The sequence below is a fragment of the Pristis pectinata genome, chromosome 1, assembly GCF_009764475.1.
Source record: "Pristis pectinata isolate sPriPec2 chromosome 1, sPriPec2.1.pri, whole genome shotgun sequence".
Lineage (NCBI taxonomy): Eukaryota > Metazoa > Chordata > Chondrichthyes > Rhinopristiformes > Pristidae > Pristis > Pristis pectinata.
In genome coordinates this window covers 86,759,228-86,781,877 of record NC_067405.1, presented here as the reverse complement: position 1 = coordinate 86,781,877, position 22,650 = coordinate 86,759,228, and the positions used below count along the sequence as shown (strand labels likewise).

General features: G+C 40.8%; 1 protein-coding gene across 1 annotated transcript in view; it reads right to left on the bottom strand.

The window, feature by feature from the left end:
* Positions 1-17,875, bottom strand: part of LOC127573747 (regulator of microtubule dynamics protein 3-like) — a 232,083-nt gene extending 214,208 nt beyond the window's left edge. Inside the window, exons 1-2 of the mRNA XM_052026311.1 lie at positions 17,369-17,875; positions 1,622-1,808 (exon numbers count right to left, since the gene is read on the bottom strand). Coding sequence (XP_051882271.1) covers positions 1,622-1,808; positions 17,369-17,555 — 374 coding nt within the window. The 5' untranslated portion in view covers positions 17,556-17,875. The remainder of the gene's footprint in view (positions 1-1,621; positions 1,809-17,368) is intronic.
* Positions 17,876-22,650: the final 4,775 nt, after the last annotated feature.

Below are 22,650 nucleotides of genomic sequence, written 5' to 3'. Positions count from 1 at the left end.
AGAAGACAGTTCTTTAAACTGGACATCTACTGCTGTCGTGTTTTGCTCAGTGTGGCAATGTCAATGTCCAAGTGTCTGAATTTACAAGCTATGATAGCAGAACACATTCAGGTCTATCATTGTTGGGATTGTCCATAATAGTCGTAACATTCCAGGTCCTAAACTTCATCTTGTGGAGTTGAAGTTGCCTGGGCATAGTTTCACTCAACATGGGTAGCTGTTGTGAGACCAAGCATAGAGTAGGCGACCATTTTGCAGAGTACTTGTGCTCTGTACACAATGGCGATCCTGAGCTTCTGGTTACACATCACTTCAACTCCCCTTCCTGTCTGTCCTCAGCTTTTCCACTGTCATGGCAAGGCCAAATGTGAACAAGAAGAACAGCACCTCATATTGTTTGGGTAGCAATGGCATGAACACTAAATTTTCCAATTTCAGGCAACCCGCTCCCTCTTGTCCATCCAGGGTCTCTCTTCCTTTATTCAACTTTTTCAGCCCTCCCTTCCTCATTACCTAGACTCATCACCCTCCCTCACCTTATTCCATCTGCCCATTATTCCATCTCCCTTATCTGGTTCTACCTATCATTTATCAGCCTCTGCCTCAATACTCCCCCTCCCTCATCTGTCCCCTTCTGCGCATCATCCCTCCACCTCATCTGGTTCAAACTATCACCTACCAGCCTCCATTTCACCCCTTCCTCTCACTTCTATAGGTAATCTTCCCTTTACACTCTCAGTCCTGATGCAGGATTTTGACCAGAAACACTGACCATCCCTTTGCTTCCACAAATGCTGCTCAACCTGCTGAGTTCTTCCAGCAGTTTATTTTTTTGCTCCAGATACAAGTATTTGTTTACTGCCTCTGCCTTTTTCTTATGCACTATTACTTTTCTCCTGTTTGCTTATTAAGTTCCTATATTTACTCTTGCTAATTCATGCCCTTTACACAAAAATTGAAGATCTTACCATCCATTTTATACCTCTTAATATTTTACTCTCACATTCTCTTTTCCTTACCCATTGCTCTCTCTCAAAACTAAAAGCCTCTTCCTAATATCTAATACTATGTTTAGCAATATGAGCTGTTGCATCACTGTTCCTGTGGATATTTTATTCCTTAGGGGAACATTTACTGGAACTCATTGTAAATTATGAATTATTCCTTTAAAATAGGTTTAAATTTTTTTATCCACTGTCATATCTTTTAAGCTATTTTTCCAAATCAGCCTTGGCCAACTCGACTCTTATCTAGATAAATTTGCTTTATTCAAATTCACTACCCAATTTTCATATACAAAAATAAATCACTTTCAGTCAATGTAAAATTCTATCATGATTACTTTTCTTGAAAGACTTTTACTAGGAAGTTATTAAATAGTCCAATGTCAACGCAAAATACTATAATATGGAATAGTATGTCTAATAGTTCATTCTTCAATACACCGGAGAACAATCCTGGTAACCCAACTTATTTACCATCATATTTTGCATTTACAAGTTTCCAGAAATACCTATAACCCAAACCATTCAGTAAAATGTAGCCATTATCAGAATTCTCATGTAAACCATAAGATACAAATGTTATAATGCATGGGAAATTATAAAACAAAAATGATTACCTGACATCTCCGACAATCTGATCTGTCATCCCATTCAGGCACTCCCGAAGTTCAATCATCTCTTCTTTTAGTTCTCTCACACATTGAAGTATAACATCTAACTGTTCCCATATTTCTAGCTGCTGTGCTTTCAGTGTTTCATAGTTGCTACAATTATCTGCCACTTTTGTTCGACTTTCCTTCTTTACTGAACGAAAAAAAAGTACATGATTGAATAATGTTAAATGTACTGTTAATCTTCTGACTAATGTGAAGTTGTAGAAGAACTACGATTTATTGTCATTTAATAACACAAGGTTTGCATTGACTTAGCAGTCCATTAAGTTTGCCTGTGATTTTCAGCTATTAAAAAAATTCTCAAATGTCACTGGTTTTACTGTAAAAATATAGACTGAAATTTCACAAGAGCAGTTCTCAGACCCATGGATGTAAATGCCAGCATTTTTTTAGCTTGAACTATCAGGGTCAAACGAGAGGGCATAGTTGTAAAGTTAACAAGTTTGAAAGCAAAATTAAGGGTTCTAAGAAACATCCCTGAGCCTCTCACAGAGGTTAATACTGAAACTGCTCTATTTATTAAGTAATACTTGCCTTGAGGTAGAGGTGTGAGGCTTTCACTTTAAACCAGTTTGGTGCTTGTAGTGATACTGATGATAATAATAATGAGATAAGGTTTCCAGGATTTTGATGCAGGACAGTGAAGGAAGAATGACAGATGCACAAAGCAAATAAGTGTGAATTGATAAGGAATTTGTTGGTGACAACATCTGCTTGATGTTAGTGCACCCATTTTTCTTGTTAGGTAGTTACTGTACTTGCAAAGCAATTGACAGAAGGTAATCGAATGTTGTCTGTCACATATGATCCTTGGCATTTAAATTTGCCACAAGTTGTATTATTAGACAATAAGCTGCACCATTTTGAATCAGATTCTTTGAATGAGCCTGAACATTGCACAATAGTCAAACACCTGCACCTGATGTAATGACAGAGGAGATGGTTGTTGAAGCAGTTGACAATGGTTGGGCCAAAGGTAGTTTCCTGATGTACACCTGGTGAACACTTGTACTACAAGAATGACATCCTGATGTATCATCGTCAGTTTTTCTAGTCTTCTTCCAATATTGTAAATTCCAAAGCCATTGCCTTCATTTTAAAATCTACCTCAGTCACTAAATTCATCCTTCTCCCCGTATAGAGACTTAATCAGATTATTCGCAATTGATCACCCATCCGACTCACAGAAGAGCTTCTCTCTTCACATTCACCTCATTATTAAGCCCATCAATTTGCAATTTCATATAATCACCTCAGCTCATAAGCTGTCAATCCTGCCTTTGATGCAACTAGTTTAAATTATTCCAGAGCTCTTCTAGCTAGCCTCTTATCTTTTGCCCTCTGGAAATCTGGGTTCATCCAAATCCAAGGAGCAGTGCTTGAAAATTCAGAAAAATTCTTCCTTGTTTAAAGAACTCCAGGATGTTTTCTCAACACCTCCCTGAAATTTTGGCATTTTGCACATCACCAATTTCCTTTGCAGAATCTTTGGTGGCCTCCTCCATCCGAGGCCCTGAACAAATTCCTTTCATAACCGCTGTGCCTCCCTTTCATTCCTTATGTGCTCCTGAACAACATGTCTGTGGGTATGCTGTTGGACTGCTTCCAATGCTAAAGAACATACAGTACATAAATGTAAACTATGGTTGTAGGAAGAGGCTGGTGCTCTACTCAGTTAGCATTCAAATACTGCAGTGACAAAGACAAATCCATCCCAGCTGACATTCAGTTCAGACATCCATGTTTCTAGAAAAGTTGGGACAAGGTCTGGAGACAAGTGCCTGAAAAAAAGTGGCATTTCAAGTCGAGACCCTTCATCAGGACTAAAAGTCCAATGGTTTTTGTTGTATGGGTAAACAGATTACAGCTGTTTCATGGGAACAACAGGAACTCTGTGCCCCCCACCCCCCACCCCACCTCCAGTTTAACATTGATATTTGGGATGAGGTAATTGTCTGGAATTGTGTAGCTTCAATACATGTTCAAATTGCACTGAGGAAACATGCCTGAACCTGCCTTTGACATCACTGCTGAGTTCTTGATCATGACTTAATGATGGAAGTGATGCCATTGAATGCAAGTCTGCTGGATGACACTACGTTGGTTTATGCAGTTGAACCATTTTGTTGGCCATGAAGGAATTAAAAATCTGCAAAACAGCTAACTGCAAGGAGTCAAGATCAGTGGAATTAGACAAAACAAATGTATTTGTTGTTACCATGTGGAGGAAGAAACAGAGGCCACTATTTTGTGAGACTGTTCTTTCAACCACCATTTTGTGAACTGTTTCCTGAACTGGTTCTTGCTCAGCGATGGCTGGATCAGAGCCAATTGTAAGTGGACATAACAAGACTCCTACCAATAACTTGCTGCAGACTTATGGAAGAGCAATCTGTGTCTGTACTGAAGTAACCCAAGCCCAGTGTCTGATTTGAGCTGGCTGTAACTGGTTTAAAATGGCCTGAACTCAAGGCAAGGGAACAACACCAGAGGCAAATACTTATCTGGGAGAAGAGCAATGAGGTAATGCTACCTGTAACCTTGGGCCACAGCCAATAAAAAGTGGACATAGGCTAGCCTGATAAACTAGAACCAACGGAATTAAGTATAACAGTACAGAACTAATAAGAAAAGAGAATAATAATAAATCATTTCAGATGCAGAGCAGTGAGAACCCCAGAGACTAACTATTGCAAGGAAGACCCCCATGATTGGGGCAGGGAAAAGGAGGACCAATCATCTGGCTAATGGGAGATCCCCTATTTCACTGCTACGTTGGAGCAGGGGTCTGGGTGAGTACTGGTACAAAAACAACAATAGCATTCAGGAACCTGAGTCATTGGCCTGGGGTCAACATAACTTACATGGATATTTGTGTTGATACAATAAAGTATAAGTTTTGAATTAAGATTTGTGTGGTCACTTACCTAACAAGAGCATTGTATTTGCACAAAGAAATTTATTAAGCTCTTCAATAAATCTTCACTATCAATTTTAACTACAGTTTAGTTATTAGTACTCTCACCTGAGTAGGTTGTGAGATCAAGTTACACAGAGTTGTTGGCATAAAGTCTAAACTGATAGTTGATTACTGAAAGAACAGTGCACTGTCAGAAGTACTGCATTAAACCCAAGCACTTTTATCCCCTCATACAGATGTTAAAGAATTCATGGTAATATTTCAAAACAAAGCAACAGAGTCCACCTCAGTGCCATGGCCAACATTTATCACTCATGCTAGAGAGAGTGCAGAGAAGATCCACCAGGATGTTGCCCTGATTGGAGGATTTTAGTTATGGGGAGAGATTGAAAAGATTAGGCTTGGTTTCCCTGGAGTGAAGGAAGTCGAGGGGTGACCTGATAGGATCATGAGAGGAGTATATAATACTATGAGAGACACAGAAACAGTAGATAGTCAAAATCTTTTCCCCTGATAGGAGTATCAAAAACAAGAGGGCTAAGTTTAAGGTGAGAGGAAGGAATTTTAAAGAAAATCTGATGCGTAAGGATTTTTTTTTAAACACAGAGTGGCCGATATCTGGAATGCACTGTTAGAGGTGGTGGTGGAAACAGATAGAATTATTACTTTTAAAAGACATTTAGACAAACATTTATAGGGCAAGGCATAGAAGGATATGGTCCTAATGCAGGCAAATGTAATTAGTGTAGATAGCAAAAAGGTCGGCATGGATGTGTTGGGCCCAACAGCCCTTTTCTGCGCTGTATGACAATCATTGTAGAAATAACTGTTCCTCACCAAATCGTTGTTTGTGAAATCTTGCTGAAGAAAAATTGGGTTTTGCATTTCCTACATTACATTTAAAGAAACTTAATGGAGGAAAGCACCCTGGAATGGCTTGAAGGTTACTATATAATTCCAATTATTTCCTTTGCTTAATTAGATAAGTATATGAATTGACAGAACCTTTAGAAATTATTCAAAAGATTAACTTAACCAAGACCAATATTATTTTGCTAATCTTCCACATTTCTTTCAGAACACCCAGAAGCAAGCCAGAAGATATGGTCTCTGTGTTCTCCATTGCCAACTTAAAGTAGCAATATGTTTTGAACATTTTAATCATGAACAGACAGGAGCATTATTACCCTTCTTCTACCACGCCTCACCCCACCCCCAAAAGAACTGCAACGTACCTTTCAGTGAACATAATACTTAATCCTTAAAGTGTGAGATACTTAATCCTTATAGTGTGGACACATCAAATTAGGAGCAGTAATTTGGAGGAAGTCATGAAATGCATTTAAGAAAGTTGCCCAGAGCAGCAAGTCATGGAACCAACCAAAACAGTACCTTGTCCAGTAATCCCAAAAGTGATAATAACTTAATTGAACTTGTACTTGCAAATTGGGAAAATGGACAAAAAGGATGTTTGATCAGAAATAGCAAACATTTAAATATTCTGCAGATCTTCATTATGGACATTCCATTGTGATAAGAAAAACCCATAAATAATGCATCCTTGGCTAATTAAGCGTAAAGGCAGCACTTAACTAAAGTTACAGGGTGCTGCTAAAATTAATAAGCTTTAGAATTGGGAGAGTTTTGGAAACCAGAGGATGAGCAAAGAAAAAAGGAATGAGAAAATTGATTTAAAGTCAACAAGCAATTTAAAAATTAGATTAAGAACTTCAAAAGATATGTAGAAAGAGAGGCAAGGGGACAGGACATACTCTGTTCAAGTTTGTTTATTGTCATGGGCATACATACCCACTGTATAAATGCCATGAAAATTAGTTCTTTTGCAGCAGCAGAGTACATTACAAACATAAATTACATAAACTTAAATTAACATGAATTGGACATAACTTACATGACAAAATAAACAATACATTAGTGCAAGTTGAGGGAAATATAGTCAGAGGTAGAATTAGGGTTGCTCCAAGAACCTGATGGCAGTGGGGAAGTTGTTGTTGAACTTTGAGCAGCAGCAGCAACAAGAAGAGGGCATGACTCAGATGGTGGAGGTCCTTAATGATGGATGCCACCTTCCTGAGACATTGCCTCATAGATGTCCTTGATGGTGGGGAGAGCTATATCCATGATGGAACTGGTTGAGTCTAACACTCTTTGTAGCCTCTTGCGTTCCTGTGCATTGAAGTTTGCATACCAGGGCGTGATGCAACCAGTCAGGATTTCTTCCACTATTGAAGTTTGTCAGAACCTTTGATGATGTGCAAAATCTCGTTATATTTCAAAGAAAGTAGAGATGCTGGCATGCCTTCTTCATCATTGTATCGATGTGTTGGGCCTAGGATAGATCCTCTGAGATGTTGATAGCCAGGAGCGTGAAGCTGCTCACCCTTTCCACCACAGACCTTTCAATGAGGACTAGTGCTAGTTTGTCTGACTACCCCTTCCTAAAGTCCACAATCAGTTCCTTAGTTTTGTTGACATTGAGCGCAAGGTTGTTGTTTCTACACCACTCAACCAGCTGACCCATCTCACTCCTGTGCACCTCCTCTGGGTGGGGGACTTCAATGTGCATCTTCAAGACTGACTTCACAGCACCACCATTGACCAAGCTATCCAAGTCCTGAAGGACATATTGCTGCCTTACTGTAGTGAGTAAACCTACATGAGGAGTAAGTCTACCTGACCTCAACCTCACTGATCCACCTGTGGCAGATGCACCTGTACATGAAAGCATTGGTAAAAGTGACCACCCCAAAGTCCTTGTGGAGACAAAGTTCCATGTTCATACCAAGGACACCTGTCATTGCACTGTGTCAATACAACTGTACTAAATGGGAGACTCTGAACATCTCAAAACTGGGCAAATTTGGAAGCCCAATGAACCATCAGCAATGGCAGAAATGTACACCGCCACAGTTTCATGATAGTTAAGGTACGGAGGGCCATGTTGTCAAGTCAGGGGATCAACCATGATTGAATAAAAAGTGCAGAAGGGCATACTGGAAGCAGCACCAGTTGTACCTGAAAAAGAGGTGCCAGCAAAATAAACACGAGATTACATGTGCAAAACAGCATTCAAGAAGTAGAGCTATGCAATCTCACAACCAACTGATTAGATTGAAACTCCACAGATCTGTCACACTTAATTGTCTATGGTGGTAGACAATTAAATAGCATGTGAGAACTGGCATGCAAGTGCTTAAAGGCAAGACTGAAGCATTCACATACAAGAAATAGCTGAGAACACTTGGTGCAGCAAAGGCTAAGGGATCAGACAACATCTGAGCTATATCACTGAAGCCCTTTGCTTCAAAACTCTGCACTTTTAGCCAAACTGTCCCAGTACTTTGAACTCTCCCTGACCATGGGGAAAATTGCCCAGGTATCTTAAGATCACAAAAATCAGAACAAATTCAATCCTACTCCTATCAATCACAAGTGATAGAAGGTGTCACCTAAATTGTTATCAAGTGGCATTTACTCACCAATAACTTGCTCACAGATACATAGTTTGGGTTTTGCCAGGATCACTTAGCTCCAGAGCTTTGATCCAAACGAAGACCAAAAAATTGAATTTAAGATGCAGGCTAAGAGTGACTGCCCTCGACAGCAAGGGCATCAAAGGGAAAACATTCCAAAGATTAGGGTCTCAGCTCAAACAAAGAAAGATGGCTGTGGTTGTTGAAGATAAATCATCCTAGCACAGGGACATTGCTACACGAGTTTCTCAGGGTAGCGTTCTAGACACATCTTCAGCTGATCTTCCTTCCGTTATAAGGCCTAAACAATGTTCAACTCCATTTGGAACACCTCAGAAAATGAAGCCAGCTATGCTTGCATGAACACTTAGTCATTAGTATCACTTGCACAATGTGCCAACCAATGACCACATCCACAAGAGAAAGTCTGACCATCTCCTTTGACCATTGTGGAGTCTCACAACATCAACACACTGGGGTCACCATTGATTAGGGTCACAAATGGATCAGGCACATCATGACTGTGGCCACAAGAGCACCTCAGTAGCTGGATACCCTACAGCTGGCAATGCACTTCCAAACACCCCAAAAACCTTGCCATTATCTCCAAGGCACAAGTCTCTCCACTTGCCTAGGTTATGATTCTCAGGAAACTTAATGCTATCAAGTACTTCAATCACCCACTCTGAATACTGATTCCCTCAATCACTAGCACACAGTGGCTGCAGTGAGTACCATCTACAAAATGCATAACAGTTAATTGCCAAGGCAACTCTGACAGCACCTTCCAAACCTGTGATCTTTACCACAAAGGCAGCAAGGGCTCCTCCCTGTCACACAGCACCCCTCCCTGTCACACAGCATTCTGTTTTGGAAATTTATCACCATTCCTTCATCAGCACAGAGTCTAAATCTTGGAACTCCCTCTCCATCATTCTGCAGCCATCTTATGCCAGTGGTTCGAGTACCCTCAACAAGAGGACTGCAATGATTAGAGAAAGTGACTTTCACCTTCTGAAGAGCAATTAGGGATGGGAAATAAATGCTGGCCTTGCCAGCAATGCCCAGTTCCAAAACAAAAACATTTTATACCTTCTTCACAGTTGAAATACAGTTAAAATACCTGAAGAACTAATGATCTAACTAATGAGAAACCCTAAAGTAATTTCTTCCATAATACTGCAGAAATTAATGAGGCAGAAATTTGACAAATCCTCTGTCCAAGATCTCAGAATCTGAAAGGAAATTGCTACAGTGAAGTAATTAAATTAGTGCTGATATTTTGAAATGGTCCCAGTGGACTAGAATGTAACACTTCTATATACAAGAAAATGAGAATAAAAACAGGAAATGACATTCCACTTACAAAATGCTGGAGGAACTCAGCAGGTCAGGCAGCATCCATGGAGAGAAATGAACAGTCGACACTTTGAGTCAAGACCCTTGATCATTGATGTCAGACTAAGTGGAATGCTGACAGGAGATTCTACAGATGCTGGAATCTGGAGCAACACATACAAAATGTTGCTCCAGGTTCCAGCATCTGCAGAACCTCCTGTCAGCATTCCACTTAATCTGACATCAATGGTCAAGTAAATGCTGGAATCTATGAACAAGGAATCAATGACCAGGCACTTAAAGCATAAATTTGGCACAATGGAGATCTATGAAAGGGAAAAAGGGGTTTGACAAATTTCATAATTTGTTTTAAAATGATGTAACTAACTTCTGAAGGAAAGAGAAACTGCTGAACAAAGTATATTTGAGTTCTCAAAACACATTGAAAGGTTAGAGTAATAAATGTGGGTGTACAAAAATCATGAAATTGGGTAATGTCACAGAAAAAAGATTGATTCAAGCACAAATACAGTAGGAATAGAGGAGTCATTTTCAGACTGGTGGGATAGTAAACTGTACAGACTTTGCAGTGGAGCATACCTTCCCACCCCCCACCAGATGCTGCTCAACCCGTTGAGTTCCTCCAGCAAGTTTGAATTTTGGTAAACTGTACAATTCCACAAGGATCAGTACCTCGACTATTTACGATTTATAGTAAAGATGAAAAGAATGGGTATAACATATGCAAATGCATTCATGATAGAAAGCGTGATGGTAAAATAAGTAAGACAAAGATGCAATATGTCTGCAAAGGAAGAGAGACAGGTTATGCCAGTGGGTGAGAAAGCAGCAAATGTTAACTTATGCAATGCGTTGAGAAGAATAGAAAAGCAAAATAGTTCTTTAAATGTTGGGTTCAAAAGGATTTGTTTGTTCTTGAAAGTTATCATTCAGGTTCAACAGGTTAAAAATTTGCATTGGTCTTTATTGAAATGAGGTTTCATTACAAATTTATGAATTCCTGCTGCAAACATTTAGCTTAAGACCACACTCAGGAGTACTATATGGAATTTTCGTCCTAGCACATTTCTGATTTGGCTTTGTCAGAGGTAGCATATAGGCCAATAATTAGCAGAAGACCATGTTTTCCTATTCATTTGCGTGTGAATGCCGTGGACAAAGTAAGGAGTTAACTCGTATTTCCAACTGCTTTTGAGGAGTTGGTGATATGCTGACATCTGGACTGCTAAAATACTTTTGAAGTAGTAGTCTGATAGTGCTGTTAGGAACAGAGTTCCAGGATATTTCTCCACTGAAGCTGAAGGAAAACAGTTCTATTTCCAAGTCTGGATGTTATGTGCCATGCAGGTAAACTTGCAGGTGATGTTGATCACATGTTCCACACAAAAGAAGCCATGAACAGTCAGCTCTATCACAACATCGGTCCAAACATAGATAAAAGAGCTGAATTCCAGAGCTAAGGCTAGAGCGACTGCCATTAATACCATGCCAACATTTGACAGCATGTAGCATCAGAAAGCCCTTGTAAAATTGAAGTCAATAGCAGCAAGGGCGAAGTTCTCCAATGGCTGGAGCTATATGTTGATGGTTGTGGTTGTTGCAGGTCATCCATACCAACCCCAGGGTATTGTTGCAAGGGTTCCTCAGGGCAGTGTCCAACCACCTTCAGCTGCTTCATCAATGACCTTCCCCATTCCCAACCTTGTGATGGAAGGGTGTTCAAATCTAATGTGAATTCCATTTGCAAGTCCACAACAAATGAAGCAATCCATGGCTGCATGCAGCAAGGCCTAGACAACTTTCAGATATGGGCTGACAAGAGGCAAGTAGCATTTATGACACATACGTGCCAGCCAAAATGATCCCCAAAAAGAATGAGTCTAACCACCTACCCTTGACAATCAAAGGGATTACCATTGCCAGGACCCCATTACATCGGCCCTGTGAGTCACCAATGACTAGAAACTCAACCGCACCAGCTACAAATACCGGGCTACATGTGGAGATCAGAGGCTGGGAATCTTATCATAAGTGACTTCCCTACCTAATGCTCCAAAATCTTTCCCCTAAACATAAGAAATGCAGTAAAAAAATCCTCCCATTGCTTGGAGGAGTGCAATTCTAATGGAACTGAAGAGGCTTGACACTATTCAATGCAGGACAAAGAACCTGCTTGACTGGTACCCTACTGAGTGCATTAAATGGTCATTCCCTGCATTACAGTTAAATAATGGTTGCAGTACGTACCATCTGCAAAATGCACTTCCATTACTTGCTCAGGCTATTCTGAAAGCACCTCCCAATCTGCATCCTCTACTACCAGTAGGACAAGAGGTGCAGATGCAAAGAAACGCCACCTTTGGAGGTTCCCTTCTGAGTCGCACACCATCCTAATATGGAGACATAATTGCTACTCCTTCATTGTTGCTGGAACTTCTGAACAAACAACATTGTTGAAATACCTGCAGGGATTCAAGATAGTGGCTCACTACCACCTTCTAAAGAGCAATTACATAAGGGCAATATATGCTGGGCTTAGAGACACTCAGATCCCAAAAAATGAATAAAAGGTCCTTATTTCACATATGGTTATTGCAGGCTGCCTTGACATCATGAACAAATGACCTGGGAATTCAGTTGTTTTGCTAAATCAAAGTTGCGATGAGATCCATAAGTAAACGGTTGGGCTGGAATCCAAACAGAGCATCAATGAGCAGGCACTGATGATGCCTTATTGAAAGCAGACTGCTGGGACAATAATTGTCCTGAGCAGCACATGGGCAGGTAAATGCCAGTGTTGTGGATATACATAAAAAGCTTAGATAGAGTGCAATTAGAACTGAAGCACATCTTCTGCACTACACAGGAGCCATCAGCATTGATTGCCTTTGCTATATCATTTGATCTCAGTTGTTTTTAAGATGTCATATGGTGTATATCAAATTGACTAATTTGTATGATGTTGGGGACGAGAGAAGGCAATCCAGTTAGCAATTCTGGCTGAAGACAGTTGCATCTGACACTCACTGGATGCCCTGCCATCTTTGAGGAACATCCCAAAAGCTGCTCAATTCTCCAGTCTTCTTCCTGACTGCATGTGGTCACATTCATATAAAATAACTTTGCTCAATGAAAACAAGTCAGAAAAGAACAGAGTTCATTTACTTATAGCACATCTTTCACCAAAAATGTAGCAGGCATTGAATTTCTTCCAACAGAAATCTATGAGAAATTGTAAGTTACGGAAATGCCAGAGTCAAGGCACAAATCCAAAGGGTTAAGACATAGTCACTTAGGTTTGTTAGTTGTATTGTTCAATTTGTATTTCATCATCACTTGTCTATGACAAATTAATAATTTGTAAAGAACTACTGAGTAGAACTGGGCAATGAATGGAAAATTCCCTCCTCACAATCAGTAATTTGTTGTTCACATACATTGTTTTTAAATAGCAGATCATCAATAATAAATTCTGTATGAACAATGATACAAAAGAAGTTGTTCACAGACCACAAAACAATATTCAATGCATGGCATCCATCTTTCATTGTGCAGTTAAATCAACAAAACAATGGACATGGTATGCTGTCTGCTGACCAGGATGCGTGTGTTAATGGGGATGAATAGACCTTCCCTTCTAACTGTCTTCCAAGAGCGGCAAGGGTAAGCCACACTCAACTTCTACACTGCTATGGAATTGTTCACCTCAAATTACCCAGCAAATTATCAACAATTTGTTACTAAAATGAGATGTGAATGGAGAGGGTATCAGGATCTCTCTGGATGGTTGGATTAATTTGGGCTAAATCTACTTCATGCACAGTTATCCTGACAGACAACAGAACTACTCATGTAAACCACTCACCAGCTAAGCAAGATATCAAAAAAAGGCGATTCACCAGTTTAATGGGAAGAAGGTGGTTAACAAATTAACATCTCTCTTCTTCCACCCTTTCAACAACATTTCAAACCTAACATTTTCAAGTAAGGTCACATTATATTTACTCATCACTCATTATGATATTGGATCTGGGGCTCAGAGGCACGACTGAAGAAATACTGACAGAAACTAAGCCCATACCTATTGAGCCATAACTTTAGGCCCATTTGATTGTCAATCCCAACAGATTAACAGTATGATATTCAACAGTACCCACAGTTTTGCAACTTCTCAACCAGGTATTTAAGCTGATAACAATTTCTTACGCTTCATCTTGACTATCATTCATTTAAAGGAGATGTGTTTCCTGAAGTTCGCCAAACACCAATCCTGTTTAATGGCTGGCCTAATGCTGAAATTTCCACTCCCTGATTGCACCTCTTTAAAAACAGACCCTCCTTAGACTGTGTTTGAAGAACTCATGAAAATTAAGCAGGTCACTATCAGAGTCACTACAGCACAAGGGGAAGGCCATTTGCACCATCATGCTTGGATTGACTCTCTACCAGGGCCACTCAGTAGTTCCACTCCCCAGCCCTTTATAACCTTGCAAAATTTTCCCTACCATAAATTTATCCAATCCCTTCTCAAAAAGGCATAATAGAACTCAGCTCCAACATATCTGCAGGCAGTACATTCCAGATTCTAACCACACAGTGCATAAAAAAGTTTTTCCTTCTGTTACTATTAATTCTTTTCCCCTTTATTGTATGCCTATGACCTCTCCTCCCCAACCCCCCTCTGCCATGGGGAAAGAGTCTCCTACTGTTCACTTTGTCCAGAACCCTGATATCATTTTATATACTTTGATCAAATATCTCCTCAGCCTCTAATTTATTCTTGTAACTGTAGACCCTCATTGCAGGAACCATTCTTGCAAATCTTTCCTGGATCCTCACTAATGCCCTCATATCGTTCCTATAATGAAGTGGCCAAAATTGAACACAATACTCCAGTTGTGGCCAGACCAGTGTTTTATAAAGGTTTTAGCATGACTTCCTTACTTTTATACTCTGTGCCTCTGTTGATAAATTCCAGTATATGCCTTATTAACTGCTTTCTCAACTTACCCTACCACTTTCAATAACCGTCAACCCATAACCCATAACTGAACACTACGGCAGGCACGGTAGTGTAGCAGTTAGTGTAATGCCATTACAGCGCCAGCGACCCGGGTTCAATTTCCACCACTGTCTGTAAGGAGTTTGCATGTTCTCCCAGTGACTGCGTGGGTTTCCTCCGGGTGCTCCAGTTTCCTACCACATTCTAAAGACGTATGGGTTAGGAAGTTGTGGACATGCTATGTTGGCGCCAGAAACGTGACGACACTTGCGGGCTACCCCCAGAACACTCTAGGCAAAGATGCATTTCACTGTGTGTTTCAATGTACATGTGACTAATAAAAATTTTAATCTTAAATAGCCTCAAGTCTCTCTGCTCCTGAACCCCTTTTAGAAGTGTCGTTTCTCTTCATTCTTCCCACGAAAATGCATCACATCACTTTTTTCCTCATTACATTTCAGCTGCCACACATCTGTGCGTTCCACCAAGCTGCTTAATATTCTGCCACAATGTATCACTAGCTTCTTCACAGTTCACAATACTGCCAAGTTTAGCATTACCTGCAGATTTAAAAATTGTGGCTTGTACTGGCAATCCTAGGCTATTAATATTAAAAAAGCAATAGTTCTAATACTGATCTCTGACAAATTATCCTCTTATTAACTCTCTCCAGGTCAAAAAAAGTAACATTCATCATAATTCTCTGCTGTCTGCTCCTAAGCCAACTTTCTATCCATGCTATATATGCTACATGCTTCAACTTTGCTATGTGGTAACATAGCAAAGGCCTTTTGGAAGACCATGTATATCATATCAACTACCATTACCCTCAGCAACTCATCAAAAAATTCTAGTAAATTATGTTTAATTAATTTTCCTTAAATCAGTACTGGCTTGCTTTAATTCTTTTTCCTCCCTGATTATTAATCATGTCCTGAATCAATTTTTTTTTAAAAGCTTTCCCACTATTGAGGTTAAACTAATTGGCCTACAGTTGCTGGGCTTTAGTCCTTTTTTTCCACAAGAACAAGGGAGTGGCATTTGCCACAACTCCACTCCTCTGGCACCACCTCCTTATCCAACATTTAAGATAAGATCTTTATTAGTCACATGTACATCGAAACACACAGTGAATACATCTTTTGCATAGAGTGTTCCCACGCTTCCAGTGCCAACATAGCATGCCCACAACTTCGTAACCCGTACGTCTTTGGAATGTGGGAATGTGGAACAAGCATTAAAAGACTGAGGTCAGTGTACCCTGAATTTCCTCTTGTGGCCAAAGATTCACTATTGCTTTTCTTTCCTCACTTCCTTTAAGCCCATTTCAGTAACTGTAATATATAATTTAGGCAAAAATTTCAGTGGAGCCCCTCTGATAATGCAGCACAGTCAATGAAGGCTTCTCTGATGTACATAAAAGAACCCATGACATGCTAGAACCAAACAAATTCCTCATTCAGCATCTTGAGGTGGATTGATTATCTTGTCATTCATTATGTTGACATTTACTGGATTTTCCAATGCTGTCTGCAGAACAAGAGTGGATTTCATTGTGTTCCAAAGCACTCCATTGCTTTGGAACACAAAAGGTTATGTTAGATGTAAATTCAAGTTTTTTTCTTACATCCCTCACTTAAATTATCTCTACAAATGCAAATAATAAATAGGTGATAATATCACTAGCTCCTCAACTTGCTGACTAGATCTTGATTATACCACTCAATAGTAGCTTTCAAACAATTTTAATGCATTGTTGTTGTAAATTAAAACAAAATCAGTTGAAGTTTGAACATTGGATTGCCCACTTTATTAATTTCCTAACAGGACATAGCTTACCGATTGTATCACAAGTATGAAGAGAATTAAATTAGAAATTTCTCAAGAACTAATCAATAAAAAAATTGGCATGTTTTCAGTAAAACAATGCTGCATATATATAAAAAAAGTCATAGTTATAAGGCTGTCATTTGTGTAACTCCAGAGGGAGCAATTTGAGGTGGTGAATTAATATGGGAGATTTAAACTTACTCATAAAATTATGAATAAACCTGTACTTTATAGAATACTACTGAAGTATGGTTTGGTTTATTATCATCACATGTATTGAGATAAAGTGAAAAAATGTTGTGTGCAAGCTATTCAGCCATATCATGCCATTCATAAGTACACTGAGGCAGTAAAAGGAAAACAGAATGCAGATATAGCATTGCAGTTATAGATAAAGTGCAGGTAAACAAATAAAGTGCAAGGGCCATGACAACGTAGATTGGGAGATCAAATGTATGAGAGGTGCATTCAAGAGTCTGATAACAGTAGGATAGAAGCTGCCCTTGAGTGTTGTGGTACATGCATGCTTTCAGGCTTTTATCTCCTCTGCCTGACAAGAGAGGGAAGAAGTGAGAATGACTGGGATGGGAAGGGTCCTTGATATATTTGCTGCTCTCCTGAGGCAGTGGGAAATGCAGATGGAGTCAGTACAGGGGAGACTGGTTTGTGTGATGGACTGGGCTGCATTCACAACTCTCTGCAACTTCTTACTGTCTTGAGCATTGTATACTGGGAATTCTCATTACTTTTAGTAGCTTAAATGCATGCATTAAAAATTTGATGATTTTGCACATCAGTTCCTCATATTCCATTCTGACCATATTTAAAATAGATTACAAGAAAACAATTGAAGCATGACTGTATAGATTAAAACTCTATTTGAGAAGAAATTATAGGTAACTTAATGCATGAAACTCCCAATGTTAACAACTACGATAGCTTGAAGTAGGGAGTGGGGCATGGGTTAACAGCACAGACTGTAAACAAAGCGGGTAGTGCTTGCTGGAAGGGACACTGATAGGTTAATTATCCCGTTGTACAAATGTAGCCACACCAACAATAAGCCACGCAGCTTTACCGCTCACCTTCTTGGCCCCGTGTTGCCGACCGTCTGGGTTTCAGTTCACTACAGGAAAACTCACGTTTTTTCTGGGAGTTCCTCCTCCCCCATCCCTTAGTGTAGGCCAGGTACATGAGACCGAAACCGGCCACCGCCCCCACACCCAACCCTAGACTCATGCGGGGCCCGCAAACCATTAGCTCCTCGCTCATTCCACTCCCGAGGCTCGCTTCTGTTCTCAATATTTGTTCTACATCATGCAGGTGGCATGAATGTGGCTAGAGGGGACCTTACTGCTACTGCTGCTGCAGGGATGAAGGATGCTCACCCTGCACCTGTTCTTGCCCTGGAAGCCCCGCCCTCACGTGACCCGCCCCGCGCCCAGGTACAAACCCCTCGCGAGCCCTAACGGTCGCGCTCGCGCCGGCTCGGCACCAGCCGTCAGCGCCTACATCACTCCAACACCCCCGCCAAACCCGAACGAGGAGTACCGCATCAACTGGTAGCTCGGATCTTTTATTTCCTAATGGTTACTGTTGTATTTCGGCCTCCCGGCTCACACTCACCCTCCCCCCCGCTCCTGACATCGCTTGAGCGCTGCCCGACAGACAGCTCAAGCGCGGCCGTCACAGAAACAGGACGGCCACCTTTGTACTGCCGAATAAAGGGTCCTCCCGCGCCCCTCACCCCCCCGGAACCACCGGTGCTCCAACATGAGTTCCGCATCGCTCTGCCCCCTGTCTGTGTTGTTTAGTGACAGTGCGGGGAGCTGGCGTCGTTCGAGCATTGCGAGAATATTGCCATTTACCCATTTCACATTCCTAAACACAGTTGCCGTGCTGCTTTATTAACGTGAAGACAGAAGGCTGGAAACGCTCAGCATCTCATAGAGTTATGCAGCACAGAAACAGGCCTTTCGGCCCAACTCGTCTATGCCGCCCAAAATGTCAATCCGAGCTAGTCTCATTTGCCTGCATTTGGCCCATTTCTCAGTAAACTTTTCCCATCCATGAACCTGTCTAAATTATTTTAAATATTGTAATTGTACCTGCCTCTACAGCTTCCTCTGGCAGCTTATTCCATATACCCACCACCCTCTGTGTGGAAGAAGTTGCCCCTCAGGTCCCTTTCCCCTCTTACCTTAAACCTATGCCCTCTACTTTTAGACTCTTACTCTGGGACCATACACCTTATCTATACCCTTCATGATTTTATATACCCTCTGTAAGGTCACCCCTCAGTCCCCAATGCTCCAGAAGATAAAAGTCCCAACCTTGTAACTCAAACCCTCCTGTCCCAGTAATATCCTCATGAATCTTTTCTGCACCCTTTCTAGCTTAAATATCATACTTCGCTTAGTTTTGGACTCCCCTAACATGGGGAAAAGACTGTTGCCATCCACCTTATCTCTGCCTCTCATTATTTTAAATACTTCTGTAAGGTTGCACCTCATTCTCCTATGTTCCAAAGAATAAAGACCTAGCCTGGCTAACCTCTCCCTATAAGTCAGGCCTTCTCGTCCTGGCAACATCCTTGTAAATCTTCTCTGCACTCTTTCCAGTTTAACCATGTCTTTTCTATTAAAGCGTGATAGTAGTGTAGTGGTTAGCGTAATGCTATTACAGCGCCAGTGACCTGGGTTCAATTCCCACCACTGTCTGTAAGGAGTTTGTACATTCTCCCCGTGTCTGCGTGGATTTCTTCCAGGTGTTGCGGTTTCCTCCCACATTCCAAAGACGTATAGGTTAGGAAGTTGTGGGCATGCTATGTTGGCACCGGAAGAGTGGCAACACTTGTGGGCTGCCCCCAGAACACTGCACGCAAAAGATGCATTTCACTGTGTGTTTTGATGTACATGTGACTAATAAAGATATTCTTTCTTTATTCTTTTCTTTCTTTATTTCTTTACTTGTCACTGTACTGTTGCAACAACAACAAAACGAGATTACGATGGCACTCCCTTGCCTGATAAAAACCAAAACAGTAAATTGATAAGAGCTATTATAACTATAAAATAAAACAAACATACTTACACAAATATAAAGTATAAAAAAAGGCAGTGTGCAAATGAAACTTTATAAAACTTATAATTTATAAATCTTATAAAACTGTAAACAGTATTCCAAGTGCAGCCTCACCAACAACTTATACAACTGTAATATAATGTCCCAACTCCCATACTCAGTGCCCTGACCGATGAAGGCCAGCATGCTAAACACCTTTTTCACAACCCTGTCTACCTGTGATGCTGCTTTCATCAAGCTATGCACTTGTACTCCTCGGTCCCTCTGTTCTATCACGCTCCCTGGTGCCCTACCATTCATAGTATAAGTCCTAGTCTTGCGAGTATTTGTAATTGTTTGTGGTAGTTGCATGTTATCTTTAAGTAATTCAGTACAGGGATACTCATCCAGTTAAACACCAACACCTCTCATTATTTAAAAAAATCTTGTTCCTATTATTTCCACCAAAGTGAATGATCTTGCATTTTTCCATGTTATATTCCATCTGCCATGTCCTTGCCCATTCACTGAACTCATCTATATCCTCCTGAGTCCTTTCTGCATCCCTTTCACATTCCACATTGCTACTTTCTGGAAGATCACACCATATGAAAAAGGACAGGGGATTTCTCCTGGTATCTTGGCTAACACTCTTCCCTCATTCAACAACAACAGCTGGTATTTTTATACAATAAATTTAACGTATTAAGATGTTATCAAATAAAACTTGACACTCGGTCACATACATATATATTTGGATATGATTAGCCAGAAACTTGGGGAGAGACAGAGACAGACTTTTACACAAGAATTCCAGAGTTTGGGAGCAAGGCAGCTGAAAGTCTGACCACCAATGGTGGACAAATTAGAATCAGGGACAGAATTATAGAATTGTTATAGCACAGATGGAAACCACTTGGTCCATCAAGCAGTATCCAGTTAGTAGTCACATTCCAATTCTCCTGAAGCATTGCAATATTTTTCCTATAGTTAACAAAATTCCTTTTTGAAATCTGCAATTAAAACATTAACTGTCATCTATTCAAGCAGTGTATTCCATATATAACTATTCACTATATTTGGATGGGGAGGGGGGGTCATGTTTCATGGCCAGTATCTCTGCAATGTTCACTCTTCCCTCAGCGAAATGCAATGCATTCCAGACACTTAGATGCTTCATACTTTTATACAACCAACCTTTCTAATTACCTCCCCTTTAAAATATAAGCCTTTCAAGCATCTTATTTTCCTCTTTAAAGGTAACTTTGACAACATCTTTATCCCTGTAAAGACAGACACAAACTAAACATTTTTTGCCATATCTCCTGTCTCCATGTGTAATATTCATACTGGGTTCTTGATCAACTACATGCATCTTCTTCATACCCATTTACTATTTATGTACCAGACGGGGGGATCCCGAAAGACCTGCTGTACGAGGAGTTGGCCTCCAGCAAGAGAGCGCAAGGACAGCCCCGTCTTCGCTTCAAAGATGTCTGTAAGAGAGATATGAAGTCACTGAACATGAACGTCAAGAGGTGGGAAGAAATTGCAAGCGATCGCTCTCGCTGGAGGCTGGAACTACACAGAGGTCTGAAACGAGGAGAAGATAAGCTGAGGCTAGCTGCTGAAGAGAAGTGCACTTACCGGAAAAACAGCACCAAAGCAACACAGAAGGACAGCGCCTTCAAGTGCAGTTGCTGCAGCCGAGACTGTCACTCCTGTGTAGGCCTCTATAGTCACAACAGATGCTGCTCTACCACTACCGACTGAAGCAAGACTCTCCATGCGCAGATCCATGGTCTCGCGAGACTAATGGATGCCACCAAGGAAGGCCTATGTTGAAAGACTTGTGTATTTTCTTTTGTGTTTAGCTGTGATTTGCTGTACTACTTTTTCTTTGGCCTTCTCTTCCTTTCCAACTTCCTCTTCTCAGTAAGTGGCTGAGTACTGCATTCCTTCATTATCATATACAGGAGCAAAGGCCAGTATTAGGCTGGAAGTACTGAAGCATTCCTACTGACCCAAGGCCTTTGCTATCAGCTACCCCACACTCCATCCTGGCTTTTTGCTAAGGGAAAGCCACACAGCGATGGTGCTTGTTGAGTGGGTGAAGTCTGTTATGTCATCTCAGGGTTGGAGAGCAAGGAATAGTGTTGGGAGGACTTTGGGGGAGGTGGTGAGGGTGGGGAGAGATGGTGAGGAGGGGCAGAGAGAGAGAGAGAGAGAGAAGGGGGTTTGCCTGGTGCAAGGATGGGCAAAGCAGCAGGGTGTAGGAGAAATGGGAAGATACATGTCAGGTAAACTGAATTACAGAGAATTGTGAAGTGACTCATTCAATTATGAAAAATGAGTGGAAAATATAAATGAAACAGTTAAAAGAACATGCAGAAACATGCTCTCAGAAACAGAGACATTATGCAAAATCTTTATGAAGAGACTGTTTAAGCCAGTTGCAGATTTGTGTACAATTTTGTGCATGGCATTTTAGGAGAGGTGATAGGAGAAGTGACCTTGGACGGTGGAGAAGAATTCTACTGGAACAGCGGGACAGTTATTTGGAGAGATGAATGGAACCGGGATTAGTTTCCTGAGAGTAGACTTAGGGTAGATTTGATAGAGATCTCCAAAATCATGAATAGTTTTGGCAGAGCAAATGAGATGAAGCCGTTTCTAATGCCGGAAGATTGGTAGTGAAAAGTCACAAATTTAAAGTAATTCTGGAAAAAATCTGGATGATTGTGGGGAAAAAATAGAGTTATTATAATCTGGAATACATGCCTAAAATAGAGGGAAGTAAAACAATAGTAACTTACAGATGAAAATTGGATAAATACTTGCAGGAGAAATTTTTTAAAGGGTTAACAGAAAGGGCAGGAGGGAAGGATTAATGGTTTAGCTCTTCCAAGGTTTTGCACAAACTCCATATTCAAAGAAAGAAGACTATCTATGTTTCCTTCAACTCATAGCAGGAAGCAAACAAGTACGGGATTTGCATGCATTGCTGGCTTCCTCAGAGTGTAGGCATTCATGGACTGCACTCATCTAAGCTTACTCTTTACAGAGATCTCCCTAGCAAATTTCTACCAGAAGACCTTAGCTGCGGTCATGGTGGATCTCCATGGCTCCCTCCTTTGCTTAAAGGACATACCTCCTACAGGTACTTCTTTAGTAGCATGTCCAGATCCCTCTGACCACCGGGGAGCACTCTCCCACATCCCTTGCATCATTGTTTCATTCATTCATCTTTATAGTCTACAGCTGGAGGAGTGTTCCTTGTATTACAGAATGTCCCTTTAAGAGT